This window comes from Arachis ipaensis, chromosome B10, assembly GCF_059453495.1.
Source record: "Arachis ipaensis isolate K30076 ecotype BB chromosome B10, ASM5945349v1, whole genome shotgun sequence".
NCBI lineage: Eukaryota > Viridiplantae > Streptophyta > Magnoliopsida > Fabales > Fabaceae > Arachis > Arachis ipaensis.
The window spans coordinates 149,306,639-149,324,124 of NC_142435.1; the positions used below are offsets into that span (position 1 = coordinate 149,306,639).

A 17,486-nucleotide genomic window follows, 5' to 3' on the forward strand; every position below is an offset into this window, starting at 1 on the left:
TTTTAGAAAGAGAAATTAGAATTTGCTTGATAAATAGTAAAAGGTAAATTAGAGTAAGAAGAGGTAATTAATAATCGTTAATTTTGTATCCTTTAAAAATTAAAATTTAAATAATCATCAATGAATGGCAATTAATGAGTATAGAGTGTAGTTCAAAAATATTTGTTGGCTATATTCATGTTGGTTTTCTAGCGAAATTGTAAAAATAATGAGCCATATGATGGAAATATGGGAAACTAACTAAAAAATTGAAAAGTGAGACATGCATGCTTTGGAACAAGTAAATAATACTGCACAAAAAAATAATTGACCGACAATTTAGAACAAATTTTTTTTGGTCTAAATTAAATGTGAAATTTAGAAATTATGTCTAAAATCTAGCGTATAGAATGACTTTCTTTATTTAATAGGTTTAATGGATTAAGAAAATGTATGATTTCTCGTTACTGATACCACATATCAGTATTAGTTCAAAAATAATTTTCAATGTAAATTTTAATTTTAAATGAGTTTAGTTACTGTACTGGTCAAAAGTGATACTTAAAAAATATTTTATTAATATTATGGAAATCAAGAATTATGTATGGAATTTAGTTATATTTCAAGAATCTTATTTTAATTTTTATCATTTATTACTTAAAAGTAGAAATAAAAAAAAAAGTGGGACTCAAAATAAAATTTAGGCACATAACAAAAAACTTATTTTATTTTTTTTATTTTTTTGTCTAAATTAAATGTTTTAAAAAATTGTATCTGAAATCTATGGGCATACTAAGAACCTTAGTTTGTTCTTTTTTAATTTTTTTTATCTAAATTAAATGTGAAATTTAGAAATTATGTCTGAAATTTAGCGCATAAAAAGATCTCTTTATTTAATAGGTTTAATGGATTAAGAAAAGGTTTAATTACTCTATTGGTCCTTATAGTTTTGCAAAAATTTTTAATTAGGTCCCTATACCTTTTTTTCTTTTAATTGGGTTCCTACACCAATTCTTTTTTAATTAGGTATCTCTTAGCAGTAATTGGCTTATTAATTGTACAGGAACCTAATTAAAAAAATTGGTGCAAAGATCCAAATAAAAAAAAAGTGTAGAAACCTAAGTAAAAAAAAAAAAAATTAGTGTAGGGACTCAATTAAAAAGAAAAAAAATATAGAGACCTAATTAAAAATTTCACGAAACTATAGGAACCAACAGAGTAATTAAACCTTAAGAAAATGATATAGTTTCTTGCTACTGATACCATATATCCTTATCACTTTAAAAATAATTTCTAATGCAAGTTTTAATTTTAAATTAGTTTAGTTACTGTACAGGACAAAAATGATACCAAAAAAATATTTCATTAAAATTATAAAACTCAAGAATTATATATAAAATTTAAACATATTTAAATAATTTTATTTTAATTTTTATCATTTATTACTTAAAAAGTAAAAATTAAAAAAAAAATGAGACTCGATATAAAGTTTAGGCACATATATAAGAGGAAACCTTATTTTATTTTTTTATTTTTTTGTCTAAATTAAATATTTTTCATAAATTATACCTTAAATCAATGTGCATAAAGGAATTTTATTTTTTTTTATATGTTTGTCTTTTTATTAGAGATATCCACTGATTATTTGAAATTTAGGCACATTCAGCAAATCTTATTTTATTTTGTCCAAATTACTTAAAAGGTAGAAATAGAAAAAAGTGGAACTCGATATGAAATTTAGACACATAACAGAAAACCTTATTTTATTCTTTTTTAATTTTGTCTAAATTAAATGTAAAATCCAAAAATTATACCTGAAATCTATGCGTATAGAAGGAACCTTATTTTATTTTTATTCATCATATATTGTCTTCTTATTAGAGATGTCCCTGATTCTTTGTGAATAAGAAGAACATTTATAGCTATGACTTTTTCTAACTTCAAATAAATAAATAAATAAATAAACATTATCTAACTTTATTTAATAGGTTTAATAAATTATGAAAATGATACGGTTTCTTATTATTGATACTATATCAGTATCACTTAAAAAATAATATTCAATACAAGTTTTAATATTAGATAAGTTTAGTTATTGAATAAGTCAAAAATGATACCTAAAAAATATTTTATTAAAGTTATAGAATTCAAGAATTATTTCTAAAATTTAGGCACATTCAACTAATCTTATTTTAATTTTTATCATTTTTTATTCAAATTACTTAAAAAATAGAAATAGAAAAAGGTGGGACTCAATAAGAAATTCAGGCACATAAGCAAAACTTTATTTTGTTCTTTTTTTTTAGTTTTTTTTTTAAATTAAATGTGAAATTAAAAAATTATGCTTGAAATCTAGGCACGTACAAAGATCTTATTTTGTTCTTTTTTATATGTTATCTACTTAGGATTTGGATCCTCTAAAGTTTGAATTTCACTTTAGAGAATAAAGTGTGATCTCTCACCATTGATTTTATAGGTGGGACCAAGAATAAATATGAAAGAGAAACTATTTAAACTTTATTCTCTAAAGTGAAATTCAAACTTTAGAGGATCCAAATCCATCTACTTATTAGAGATATTTACTTATTCTCTCTTAACAAGAAAAATATTCTTGGCTATGACTTTTTCTAGCTTACAAAAAAAAAAAAAAAACAAGCATCATCTAACTTTATTTAGGGCCATTTCGCAAACTTCAAAAGTAATTTTTTTGAACTTTTAACTTATGAAAAGTAGTAACATTAATGTCTAGTGCAAGTTTCAAAACCAAATTGCAGCTTTTTAAGAAGCTATTTAAGAGCTTATAGATAAGTTAAAAAAATAACTTCTCTCATAATACTACTACTTTTTATCACATTTCTATAAAATAAGGACTTTTAAAACTAAGAATCCAAACACAAAATAACTTATTTATAAGCTACTTTTAATATAACTATTTATTGTTTAAGTTATTTTTTTAAAAGGAGTTTAATTAAGCTATTTATCTAAACTGAGCCTTAATAGGTTTAACTGATTACGAAAATGATACAATTTTTCGTTACTGATATCACATATCAATATCACTTTAAAAATGATTTTTCATGCAAGTTTTAATTTTAAATGATTTTAGTTATTATATAGGTCAAAAGTGATATCTAAAAAATATTTCATTAGAGTTATAAAATTTAAGAATTATGTATAAAATTTAGGCACATTCAAAGAATCTTATTTTGATTCTTATCTTTTTTGTTCAAATTATTTAAAATGTAAAAATAGAAAAAAAATGAAACTCAACACATAATAGGAAACTTAATTTTGTTCTTTTCAATCTTTTATTTAAATTAAATGTAAAATCTTAAAATAATGACTAAAATCTATGGGTATAGAAAGAATTTTATTTTGTTCTTTTTTATATATTGTCTTTTTATTTAAGATATTCACTGATTTTTTGTGAACAAGAAGAACATTCATGGCTATGATTTGTTCTAGTTTCGAAAAAAAAATCATCATCTAAGTTTATTTAATAGGTTTAATGAATTATGAAAATGATACGGTCTCTCTTATAGATACCAAACCAGTATCACTTAAAAAACTAATATTTAATGCAAGTTTTAATTTTAATTGAGTTTAGTTACTGTAGAAGTAAAAAATGATACATAAAAAATTATTTTATTAGAGTTATAGAATTCAAAAATTATATCTGAAATTTAAGCACATTCAACAATCTTATTTTAATTTTTATTATTTTTTATTCAAATTACTTAAAAAGTAAAAATAAAAAAAATAGGACTCAATATGAACAGGGACATAACAAAAACTTTATTTTATTCTTTTTTTTATTTTTTGTTTAAATTAAATGTGGGATTCAAAAATTATGCCTGAAATTTAGGCACGTACAAAGACCTTATTTTGTTCTTTTTTATATGTTGTCTACTTATTAGAGATATTCACTTATTCTCTCTTAACAAGAAAATTATTCTTGGCTATGACTTTTTCTAGTTTCTAAAAAAAAAAAAGCATCATCTAACTTTATTTAGGACCCGTTTGTAAACTTTAAAAGTATTTTTTTTTTACTTATGAAAAGTAGTAGTATTAATATCTGGTGTAAGTTTTAAAACTAAATTGTAGCTTTCTAAGAAGCTATTTAGGAGCTTATAGAGAAGTTAAAAAACAACTTCTCTCATAATACTACTATTTTTATCACATTTCTATAAAATAAACATTTTTAAAACTAAAAATTCAAATACAAAATAACTTATTTATAAGCTACTTTTAATATAACTATTTATTGTTTAAGTTATTTTTTTAAAAAGAGCTTAATTAAACTATTTACCTAAACTGAGTCTTAATAGGTTTAACTGATTACGAAAATGATATAATTTTTCGTTATTGATATCACGTATCAGTATCACTTTAAAAATGATTTCTCATGCAAGTTTTAATTTTGAATGAGTTTAGTTATTATATAGGTCAAAAGTGATATCTAAAAAATATTTCATTAGAGTTATGAAACTTAAGAATTATGTATAAAATTTAGGCACATTCAAAGAATCTTATTTTGATTCTTATCCTTTTTTGTTCAAATTACTTAAAATGTAAAAATAGAAAAATAAAACTCAGCACATAATAGGAAACTTAATTTTGTTCTTTTCAATTTTTTATTTAAATTAAATGTAAAATTTTAAAATTATGACTGAAATCTATGCGTATAGAAAGAACTTTATTTTATTTTTTTATATGTTGTCTTCTTATTTAAGATATCTACTTATTTTTTGTGAACAAATTCATGGCTATGACTTTTTTTAGTTTCGAAAAAAACAATCATCATCTAGGTTTATTTAATAGGTTTAATGAATTATGAAAATGATACGGTCTCTCTTACAGATATCAAACCAGTATCACTTAAAAAAATAATATTTAATACAAGTTTTAATTTTAATTGAGTTTAGTTACTGTAGAGGTAAAAAATATACATAAAAAATATTTTATTAGAGTTCTAGCATTCAAGAATTATATCTGAAATTCAGGTACATTCAACAAATCTTATTTTGATTTTTATTATTTTTTATTCAAATTACTTAAAAAGTAGAAATAGAAAAAATTGAACTCAATATGAAATTTAGGCACATAACAGAAATCTTATTTTGTTCTTTTTTAATTTTTTGTCTAAATTAAATGTGCAAATTATTCTAAAATCTAAGTTGTAAACAAGAAAATTATTCTTGGTTATAACTTTTTCTAGCTTCCAAAAAAATAAATATCATCTAACTTTATTTAATATGTTTAATGGATTACGAAAATAATACAGTTTTTTGTTACTGATACCACATACCAGTATTACTTTAAAAATAATTTCTCAAACAAGTTTTAATTTTAAATGAGTTTAGTTACTGTATACATCAAAAGTGATATCTAAAAAATATTTTATTATAGTTATAAAATTTAGGAATTATGTATAAAATTTAAACACATTCAAAAGATCTTATTTTGATTTTTATCCTTTTTTTTGTTCAAATTACTTAAAATGTAAAAATTAAAAAAATAAAATTTGGTATGAAATTCAGGCATGTAATAGGGAATTTAATTTTGTTCTGATTTAAATTAAATATAAAATCCAAAAATTATGCCTGAAATTTATGAAAAGAACTTTATTTTGTTCTTTTTAATATGTTGTCTTCTTATTTAAGATATACACTGATTCTTTGTGAATAAGAAAAATATCCATAACTATGGATTCCTCTAACTTTCAAAGAAATAAGAATTCTCTTTCCACTTTGATCCGTTTCTTTAAGATTGTTCTCAGAAAAAGCCTTGATGATGGATATCTTGTGAGAATTTTCTTTCCCTTCTATCCTCTTTTTATCTTTCACTGTTTTTATTTTACACATACAAATTTTTTTTATGTATACTTCTTGTGTTTCACTATTTTTGTCATATTTTCCATGTGAGGTAACAACCACACACAGGCATGGTTTCTTTTCTTACATATTTATGCTTTTTTAGTTTTCAATTTTTGATTGTTAGTTAGTTAGTTAAAGTAGTAACTGAATCAACAAAGCTGCTGTTAGAGAAGGATAATTCTTAGTAGGGACGTTCATGAATCGGATCCGATCTGCATATCCACTGTATTTATCCGAATCTGATTCGAAAATTGTGAATATAGATTCGATTTGCAAGGTTATCGGATCGGATCGGATCAGATCCGCACACTAATCGGATCGGATTGCGGATTTTGTGTATATATTCGCATATCTGCGTATCCGCAAAAATAAAGAAATAAATAAATAAATAAATATTCTTTTTATATTTTATTTCAACTAATAATTATCATATATGTTGTATTATTTTAATTTATTATTTAAAAAATGTATGTTTAATATTATTTTGAGAATAAACATATTTAAAAAATAAAAAATAAATAAATTTTATTGATATTTTTTAATAAAAATAAGCTTCTAAAAATATTTTGTGTTTTGTGGATATATCTGATATCCGATATCGGATCGGTTCAAGTTAAAAAGGAGATTGGATCCGATCCGATCCGATGATTTTAGTGCGGATCCGATCAAAATTTTAGCCATATCCGATCCGACCTGATCCACGTTCACCCCTAATTCTTAGAAGGTTGTTAAGAGGTTGAGTGATACAAATAGAGTGAGTCGAATCAATTTTTGTTTATCTGGCCAATTTTGTGTTATGATTGTGAGTTTTGCCAAGTATGGTTACCAACAACAGTTTCATTGGCATTGCAGAAAATACCAAACAAGTTCAGTAGGAAATATGGTGGTGATATGCCAAATCCAGTGAAACTCCAGCCTCCAGATGGCACTGAATGGAGAATAGATTGGACTAATCGTGATGGTGAGATTTTGTTTGAAAATGGTTGGAAAGAGTTTGCTACATTTTACACTTTGGAGAATGGTCATGTGTTGTGGTTTGAGTACAATGGAACTTCTAACATCAAAATAAACATATTCGACATGAGTGCCCTCGAAATTGATTATCCTTCCAATGGCCGAATCCGTGATGACAACTCGGTTGAGATTTTGGATGAACCGCCGCCACGAAGGGGCCGAGGCCGGCCGAAGAAAAAAGTGATAGCAGAACCAAAGCAATCACGTGCTTCTACAACTACAAGCAAAATAATGAAAAGTGCCATCAAAACTAAAGATATAGATAAAAATCCCAATACACAAAACTTGAAGCTGCATGTCGAGAATGAAAAAGATGGTCAATCTGAAGAGACAGGAGATCTTAAGCTGCCAATAATTCAACGTGCCAGACCAGATATGGATGGTCTGTTTCATAATCTCATCATTCTTTCATTTTTTGGATTCTACTGATTTTGTTTAATTTTTTTATTTTCTTTGTTGCTAAAATGCATAAATACTTCTTTTGTCATAAAGTTATTAGAGAAGCAAAGAAGTTCAAGTCGAAAAATCCCTCTTTTGTCATAAAGATTAAGCAAATGCACCAAACAGGATCACCAGCAGTAAGTTGATTCATTTATCTCTGTGCAAACTTTGTATGTCATGCAAAATTGAGACTGTTGTGAACCATGATGATGAAATATTCTGATATGATTGCAGAATCTTCCAGTTTGTTTCTTCAGAATGTACTTCGAGAACACCAAGGAGTATGCAACTCTACGAGTTGGAAAGAAGCAGTGGCATGCAACATTGATCTATTATCCAAATAGGAAGAATGCCCTTATCTCTAATTGGCGCTTGTTCGTTGAAGAAAATAACTTAAAAGCCGGAGATGTTTGTATCTTTGAGCTCATTAACAGACAAGGTCCAGATCTTAAGGTTCATATTCGTCGAAGCCATGATTAGCAAATGGCTTTGCTTACTTGTGTTGCAGATCAATGGAGTATGTTCAGGGATCAAGAGTTGTAACAGAGTCATAGTTTTCATCATACTAAATGGTTGCATTGCAGCGTTATCTCCTTACTACCATAACTAGAAATATATCTGCATTGTAGAAACAATACATGTAGAATTATATATTGTCGGTAGTATAAGATGTTATTTGGACAAAGTACCTAATCAAAAGTTTCCCAACTACTTATTTCAAAGCAATTTATGGTTTGGATCCTATTTCACTCATTCTCCCTCATTTATTATAATTGTCACTTTTTAGAAAGTTACTAATTATTTGCAGTGTTGCAGTAATTCCATAAAAGATTCCAATGTAAATAACTTTTAATGAGTGTAGTCACAAAAAAAAAACTTGTAATGAGTGTATAACTTTTTTTAATTCATTGTATTGGAATAATTGGTAAATTGGTACAAGTTTATTATGTCATATTTAAACAAACGTAAAATGTTTCTGATAGAGATAAATGTATCAACTTACTGGTGAAGATCCAGATAGTTGAGTTTGCCTTATCTTCGGTTAAGAAAGAGGGATTATTTGACTTGAACTTCCTTGCCTCTTGAACAACTTTACATGTACACCATAAAAATTTGCATAAAAGTTACTTGTAGCCAAGTTCAAGCTTCAAACAACACAGTAATTTTTATTCATTTGAACGAAATTTAAACACAGCCTAAGAACAATAACATATTTAATGCATAGTTACATGAAATGCAATACGCCATGTGTAAAATATTTTATTTGGAATATATGCGTACGCTGCTTTCAACACTGCATTCTTCATTCAGATTGACTAGCTTCTTCATTCTTGCAACACTGCATCCAGTTTTGTTTATCAGGGGCCTTCTCTACATCTCCAGTTTTGACAGAACTCAATATTTTACTTGTAGAAGGAGATGATACTTCTGCTGCTGCTTTCAATTTTTTCCTCGACCTCTTCGTAAACTTGTGAACATTTTACTTGTACAACTGTACAAGCAGATGGTGTCTTTGGTGCTGCTTTCTCTGTTTTCCTCGGCCGGCCTCGGCCTCTTCGTGGCGGTTCATTCTCAACCTTAACCATGTTGTCATCATTAATGTGGTCCTTGGAAGGATAGTCTATTTCAGGACACCATTTCACTTTAGTTTTGGCAGAACTTGTGAACATTTTGCTTGTACAAGGAGATGGTGTGTTTGGTGCTGCTTTCTCTGTTTTCCTCGGCCGGCCTCGACCTCTTCGTGGCGGTCCATTCTCAACCTTAACCATGTTGTCATCATCAATGTAGTCCTTGGAAGGATAGTCTATTTTGGGGCACCATTTCACTACTTCAGTTTTGGCAGAACTTGTGAACATTTTACTTGTAGAAGCAGATGGTGTCTTTAGTGCTGCTTTCTCTGTTTTCCTCGGCCAGCCTCGTGGCAGCAGTTCATTTAAGATCTCAATTGAATCGTCATCGCTGATGTGATCCATGGAAGGATAGTCTATTTCAAGGCAAGTCATGTCAAAAATGTGTACTTCAATGTTAGATACATGACCAACTCGACCAACTCGCTACTTCATTATATAAGCACGTACTTATAGAGGATTAAAATACTAAACAGGTCACAGAGGAAGGAGAATGCTTGTTTCTTTGGAAACTAGAGGAAGCCATGGATGTTCTTCTTGTTCACAGACTGTAACTGTGTCTGTGAACAAGAAGAACATCCATGGCTTCCTCTAGTTTCCAAAGAAACAAGCATTCTCCTTCCTCTGTGACCTGTTTAATATTTAATCCTCTATAAGTACGTGCTTATATAACGAAGTAGCGAGTTGGTTGAGTTGGTCATGTATCTAGTATTAGATTTGATGAGAAATAAAGGTGTTTTTCTTTGTCGGATTGTAGATTATCGTAGTAGGCCACGACTTCTTTTCGAACTGTAACTTTACATCCTGCTGATTCTTTCTAAAATACTTTCTGTAGAAGGTAGCTGGTAAGTTCTGCATCACATTCCATTTTTGAATCACCATGGTAAAAAATAGTTATAAACTTACAATTTGTGAAACTAAGTATAAACTAGCACTCAGAAGTTTGCATGGCATATTATGTTTTGTCATCGATAAAATGTATCGAAATAAACTTACAGGCCTTGATTTCCTTGGATCACTCTCTCTTATCTTGACCATGAAAGAGGGATTCTGTGAGTTGAGCTCCTTAACTTCTTTGAAGAGCTGAATCCCATGAGTCACTGGTTTGAAAAGTGACTCTAATACCATAATAGAATTGTAAAAAATTAGCATGAATTTTACTTGTGGAGAGTTTTGGATACAAGTTATATCTATAGGGTTGGAGACCAACACAAATTTTAGCATTAGTTTATATAACAAATTGTCGTTACATTAAGGACCAAATACATAGTCATTACATTCATAAGCTAACTGCATTTTTAGCCAAAACTAACAATAGTTTCCTTGAGATTGGAATTCTGTTGCTATAAATGTTGCAAGGAAGGGAAGAATTAAAGATTTGTAAAATGTACTCCAAGTCAAACACGGGGTCAATTAATTTTTAATATAAAATTTTTTTAACGAGGATAATGCTAACTTTTATTCCATTTTTAAAGTTAATTATGTTTTCAATGTTGTACTGATATTACAGAATAACACGGCTTAAGAACTCCTAAACAATTGCCTTACGGCGGCGTTGTCGACGACAAATATGAACATCAAGCACCAGATCTTTTCTATTGATGAGCTTAAACAAACAAACATCTCCGGCTTGTAATTTACTAGCTCGAGCAAAAAAGTTCCAACCAGAAGAGATAAAGGCATCACATGATGATGGCCTATAGATTAACAACTTCTTTCCAAACCTTATAATTGCATTTTGGGGGTTATTTTCAAAATATTTTCGGAAGAATTTAGTTGGAAAGTACCGCAGCACATCATATTTATGTCATCATAGTTAGAAATAAGACACAAAGTTTGGAAGAATAATAGCACATGGAAGTTCACGATATATAATTTTCAACATGGATATATGTATTAACCTATACTTACACATGGTGCTCTCGTTTGAGACAGTTGCGTTATCTTGATGATGAAAGAGGGCTTTTCTCACTTAAACTTCTTAGCTTCTTTCAGAGATTCAGGTCTTATAGGACAGGGCCTAACAGGAGATTCAGAATCTTTTCTTCTTCTATTCTTTTTACCTTGTACATAGGAAACAAAGAATCAGAAACTACCACTGTAATGTACAAAAAACAGTTGCAAGTTGTAACTCAAAAACAACGGTTGAATCCACAAAAGGAAAGGTTGATCTAATTATGAAACACATACCATTAGAATCTTTATTGACAGACACTGGCATCTCATGGTTTTTTTCTTTAGATTTAATACCGTGCGAATTGAGGCTTCTTTCCACATCCCTGATTTGTGTGTCATTTTCCAACTATCTACCTTTAGAAGCAGATGACACTAGTGCTCTCAGTTTTTTCCTCGGTTGGCCCTGGACTTCTCTTGGCAATGGTTCATTCAATCTTTTCTTCAGCAGTCCCTCGTTAAGTCTCATGTTTTGGGTGTTGGGACTACTATCCACATCTCTAGTTTTTTGTTCTTCTGGCCTTTTCACCGGCTGCTGACTCCTGCGTGGCAGCTGCTCTTTGATCTGATCATTGGCAAATATGTATACTTCCATGTGAGAAGTTCCAATATTATACTCAAACCATAACAAATGGCGATGATCAAGAGAGTAATATGCAACAAACTCTTTCCAACCATTTTTAAACAAAATCCCACCATCATGATTAATCCACTCTACTATCCATTCAGTACCATCCGGAGGCTTAAGATACAATAGGTTTAATAGGACAGAACCATATTTTTCAGTACTTCTGCAATATTATGAACCTGGTGTTAGCAACCATAATAACAATAAGGTGACACACATTAGTATGTCTTCACCAAGATGTTGACATGTATTATGTTAAATAGTTTAGACAAATATATCAAACTATTTAACGATTTTCGGCTATATCTTTGTATACTAATAACATTAAACTCCTAATTCGTCCTTCACTAATAATTATAAATAGTGCAGTAAAATAGTCCAAACATATTAGTCCTAAATTTTGTATGTAGATAAAGATTAATCTTTCACCTATTTTAAAGGAGAGACTAATTTCAAATTTTAAAGGGCTATTTTGCAGCATTGTTTGCATATTTAGAGACTAGGAGTGAAATAAAAAAATATTAAAAAACAGGATTGTCCAACATGAAAATTGGTAGGGACCAAATCAGTAATAACAAAATTAAAACTCATGCATAACGAAAAATGACGATGAATATAATAATTTTTCAAATCACCGCAATATGTCCTATAATATTTCCTAATCTTAATTAGTGAAAGTTTTACCAGATCATTTTTCATTAACAATAATGTAGATTTAATCGTAATTAATTTTGTAGTAAGAATACATACGGAGTACATAAAATGATGTAACCACCTAACAAATATGTTTTTAGGTTTTCATTCATCTTATGTATTTTTTTATTTTTTCATGTACTTCTGCTACAAAATTAATTATAATTAATCCTACATTATTGTAAATAGAAAATGATCTAAATAATAAGAAGAAGAAGTTTACTATTACTATATTTGCAGCTAAGAAGCCATGCATGTGTGTTGTTCTATGAAGAAAATGTTTATAAATGAGAAAAATTATATATAGAGGAATAAAGAGAGAAACTTTTTGTTAAATAAACAATATCTCAAAAGATAAACAGATTAAAAGAAAAAGAGGGGATGGAGAAGACGAGAGAAAATGCTCACAAAGTCATCATCTTGAAGAGCTTGTCTGAGAACAATCTTAAAGAAAGAAATCACAGTAGAAGTAGAAGGAGAATACTTGTTTTGTTGACAGCTAGAGGAAGCCATAGTAAACGGATGATGTATGGATTTGACTATTGTTGAGGTTCAGAGTCTCTCTCACCCGGTATTCCTTAAATAAACTTATTTTGGGATAACAATTAAATTAAAAAAAATAACAAATGAGTACTAGAATAAGTTATATATATTTTAATTTATTATTAATATAAATTTTATATTTTCATATGTATTATATATGTATAAATAATTTTAATATATATTTAATATAATTTAATAAATTAAAAGAAAAGTTAGGACCGATTCCTTCATAATTGATTGCAAAGTTATACAGCGTTAATTGATAATGGTGTTATTAGAGAGACAATAAAAAAAATAGTCAAAATTTATTTTATAATTATTTTTGTCTATTTTTTTTTTTGCTATCAAACATTTTTGAAATGATAATATGAAATGCCATTAGACAAGCTAAATAAAAGGAGAAGATGCTCATTGAAAAAAATAAAATAGAAGCATAATGAAATAGCACGATGAATGTTAGTACATAGAATAAAAGGTAAATACTAAGGATCAATTGAGTTAAGTTAGGTTTGATTTGATAAAATTTTTATTTTTTAAAAATAATTTATAAAATTAGTTTTAAATATAACTTTTTAAAAGTGGTAGTATTTGTAAAATAAAAATAATTTTTAATAAACATAAGTAATAATAAGTGCGTTTGATAAAATAATTTTTAAAATTTAAAAATATTATAATAAATATTAATAAAAGAATTAAATTTAAATATTAATTAATGTATAAAATTATAAAATTTAAAAATATTATAATAAATATTAATAAAAGAATTAAATTTAAATGTTAATTAATGTATAAAATTATAGTAGATTTTTTAATTTTGATAAATATAAACAAATTTTAAATTTTTTTTTCTTAAATGCTTTCAAAAGTACTTTGAACTTTTAAAAATTACAAATACACTCACATAATTTTTTTTATTTACTAAATATAAAATAAAGTGCTTATACTTTTATATATTTTTGAAAAATTTTACTAAACCAAATCTTAGTACGTTTGATAATAGATTATTACTTACAAAGATATCGAAAAAGACAGACAAAGGTGTTAGATAATTAAATCAAGAATATTTAAGAAAAATAAAAATACAACATCTTAAAACATTGAAAAAATTCGAATCAAATTGAATTGGAATTGGAAACCAAATTGTATCTTAAATTAGAAGGTGGTAGAAACGGATAAAAATTCAAGTTATTTTTCTGGTGCAAGACAACACAATATTTATGAAGAACGAAGAATCATGATTGGAAGTTTCAAGTTGATGACTAAATTTGAAGGATTTGAAGTAAATTTGAATAAATAACTTGACTTGTAAAAGTTTTTATTAACTTCATGAAATATTACAAGTGTATTTAGTTGTTATAAAAATTATTATTTTATTATGAAACTTTGCCTATATAAAGGCTTGAACACATGTACTTTAATCATATCTTCATATGAACGAAAATGCATTGAGTTGTTAATGTTGGGTCGTCTGGTCCTAAATTAAATGAAAAACTTGATTATTAAGAGACTTTGATGTCTATCTATTTGAAGGTTTAGATCCTATGGAACTTTATTGAATTGGATTTGCAAGAAGGAGTTGATGTTACCCAATAGAGAAAAAATCAATTAGCATGGTCTCAAATTTACCAAAGTGTATATTATACAATGTTTTGCAAAATAGCAAATGCCAAAAGTGTAAAAGAAGCATAAAACACGTTGAAACTGTCATACAAAGACATAGGTAAAGTCCAAAAAGCAAAGTTATAATTTTTGAGAAGAGAATATAAAAGATATGAGATGTCTAACTCAGAAATTGTTAAGCAATATTTTTCTTGTGTTACAAATAGATAAAAGTATGAAAAATATTCCCAGTAGCAAAGTGGTGAAAAAATCTTTTTGCATTATGCTGATGAAGTATGGTCATATGGCGACTACAATATTAAAGTCCCACAATATGGATACTATGACGATTGCAGAGTTGTAAGGAACCATGGAAAGTCATATTAGCATAATATTAGAGAAGTTAGAAAAATCAATTGAAGAAGCCCTGAAAAGTCGAGTGAATTTAAACAATGGTGCAGAATCAAGCTGTACACAAGATGGACGAGACCGTACTTTCAATTTTCAAAGTAAAGGTAGAGGAAGTTCCAGAGACAGAGGTCGTGGCAATTATAGCCATGGAAGTTATAATAATTTTACACCACCTAATCAAGAAAGAGGTGGAATAAATTCCAGGTTTGTCAACTAAAGAAGAAATCGAGACAATTTTTATCAAGAACGAACTAATTTCTACTGCTTTCATTGTGAAAAGTATGGACACAAAGTGGTAGACTGCAAAATCAAAATAATGAATAATAATCAAGCACATGTTGCAGAAAATTAACATCAAAATACTGATGATAATCCGAATATCAAACTTTATTTTTTACATGTAACTCATATGCTGAAGATAAAAATATATGATACTTGGATAATGGTTGTAGTAATCATATGTCTGGTAGAAAAATTCCTATTGAAGTTTGGTAATAGTAGAAAGATTCCTATTGAAGAAAAAGAACAAATACCAATTAGATTGAATGATTGTTCTCTGAGTTATATTTTTGATATTTTCTATACTCCTAAACTTGATTACAATTTATTGAGTACGAGGCAGTTATTTGAGAACGGATATAAAATAATTACATATAGTGGATATTTGCATTATATTTGACAACAACAAAAGGTTCATAGATAAAGCAAAGATGACTTCAAATAAAATGTTTCCATTGAAAATTCAACATGTTAATCCTTCTTGCATGAGTTCTGTAATAATTTATGATAGCTGAGTGTGGTATATTCAGTTTGTGCATTTTTTTCTGACCTAAATTACCTGTCAAGAAAAAGACTTATTTCTGGTCTGCCACAGATTCATATTCCTAATTGTGTTTGTGAAATTTGTCAACTGAAAAAGAAGCACAAAAATCTATTTACTACAGAAAAGTCATGAAGAACTTGAAGATTACTTGAAATTGTGCATTCAGATCTTTGTTTTGTTAAGATTCTAAGGTACTTTATCACTTTTATTAATGATTTTAGTAGATATATACGGATATACTTTCTATTGTTATAAAGCATACTCATATTTTAGTATATAGAAAGCATACTCATGTATGTTGCAACAATGATTCATATTTTAGTATATAGCAGGTATCCAATGAAAGATGTTCGTGATAAAACTTCGAAGGAAGTTTGGAGTGAAAAGAGGTCTTTCATTAATCATTTTCAGAGTCTTTCAGTATATTGCTTATGCCCATGTTCTATATCAATCAAGAAAGAAGTTAGATGACAAAGGCAAAACGTATATCTTTAATGGCTATAGCACATACTCAAAAACATACAAGTTGTATAATCTAGAATCAAAGAAGGTGATCATCAGCAAAAAATGTGACATTTGACGAGAAAGATATTTGAGACTGGAACAGAACGACAGAAAAGTAGCCGATTATAATTCCAAATTCATGTGATGAAGTAGAATAAAGACAACCTAACATAACTAAACAACTAAAATCATCTATAAGACCTCTAGAAAATATAGACTACCTGCTAGATTGGCAGATTATGAAATTGGCAGTGATGATGATCCATCCGATGAAGAAATTATCAATTTTGCTTTACTTTCAAATTGTGAGCCATTAAACTTTGAAGAAGTCTCTAGAGGCAACAATTGAAAAAAAATAATAGATGAAAAGATTCATGCCATTGAAAAGAATTTGGAGCTGATAGATTTACCATTAGATAAGAAGTCAATTGGAGTAAAGTGGATTTACAAAACTAAGTACAATCCCAACGATGAAATTGATCGTTTTAAAGCAAGATTAGTTGCTAAGGGATATAAACAAAAATCCAGTATTTACTACTTTAAAGTATTTGCTCCTGTTACTAGATTAGACACTATCCATATTATTAGTTCGCTATCGGCTTAAAATAAATTAAAAATACATCAAATGTATATTAAGTCTGCATTTTTAAATTGCACTGAAGAAGAAGTGTATGCTGAGCAACTTGCAGGATATGAAATTCCTGAAGAAGAAGAAGAAGAAGATAAAATTTATCGATTGAAAAAAGTTTTGTATAGGTTGAAGCAAGCACCAAGAGCGTGATACAAGAAGATTATTTATTCTTTTTTCACTCAGAAGATGTCCATTTGAACATACTCTTTATATAAAGTTTGTTGAATCTGGATAAATCTTAATCGTGTGCCTTTATATTGATGATTTGATCTTTACTCGCAATAATTTGAAGATAATTGCAGAATTCAAAAAGACTATGATAAAACAATTTGAAATGACAAATATGTGCTTGATGTCTTACTTCCTCGACATCAAAATCGTTTAGAAAGATGACAGAATCTTTATTTCACATCCAATTTTTTCTTTCTAATTCAATAAAACAAACTTAATTATATAGTTGCTATTTTTTAAAATATATTGACGTTCTTCTTCTTCTCTTGCTATTATATCTTGTTATTTTTCTTTTGTAGTGTATTACTTAATCATGATCATAATACATGCAGCAGGTTTAATTTGCATGTTTGTTGATTGGATGTCACGGAAGCAAGTTTTGTCCTGAGCCTTCGTTTTTGGAGAATCTGGGAAAAGTAAGACACATGCTTTGGAACAATAATTTTGACCGATAACTCCAAAGATAAGAAAGATAAAAAAAATTAGCTTCTTAAGTTGTTTTGCTTTTATGTATTTTATAATTTTTGACCCT

The 17,486-nt window shown here is 27.8% G+C and overlaps 1 protein-coding gene and 1 long non-coding RNA gene across 4 annotated transcripts; one reads left to right on the forward strand and one right to left on the reverse strand.

Annotated features, from left to right (window-relative positions):
• Nucleotides 1–5,675: 5,675 nt before the first annotated feature.
• LOC107622451 (B3 domain-containing transcription factor VRN1-like) lies at nucleotides 5,676–8,010 on the forward strand. Its single transcript, XM_016324344.3, has 4 exons — nucleotides 5,676–5,783; nucleotides 6,708–7,251; nucleotides 7,362–7,447; nucleotides 7,545–8,010. Exons 1-4 carry the CDS (start codon nucleotides 5,685–5,687, stop codon nucleotides 7,788–7,790), a joined length of 975 nt encoding a protein of 324 aa, XP_016179830.2. The 5' UTR covers nucleotides 5,676–5,684; the 3' UTR covers nucleotides 7,791–8,010.
• Nucleotides 8,011–9,524: 1,514 nt separating this feature from the next.
• LOC107622453 (uncharacterized) lies at nucleotides 9,525–12,766 on the reverse strand. 3 transcript variants are annotated; one of them, XR_015883343.1, is made up of 5 exons: nucleotides 12,621–12,766; nucleotides 11,129–11,682; nucleotides 10,850–11,001; nucleotides 9,935–10,056; nucleotides 9,530–9,790 (listed from the first exon to the last, which is right to left on the reverse strand). It is a non-coding gene; the product is annotated as an uncharacterized LOC107622453 (long non-coding RNA). The 3 variants fall into 3 exon arrangements; XR_015883342.1 differs by having other exon boundaries at nucleotides 9,528–10,056; XR_015883341.1 differs by having other exon boundaries at nucleotides 9,525–11,001.
• Between the last annotated feature and the right edge of the window lie 4,720 nt (nucleotides 12,767–17,486).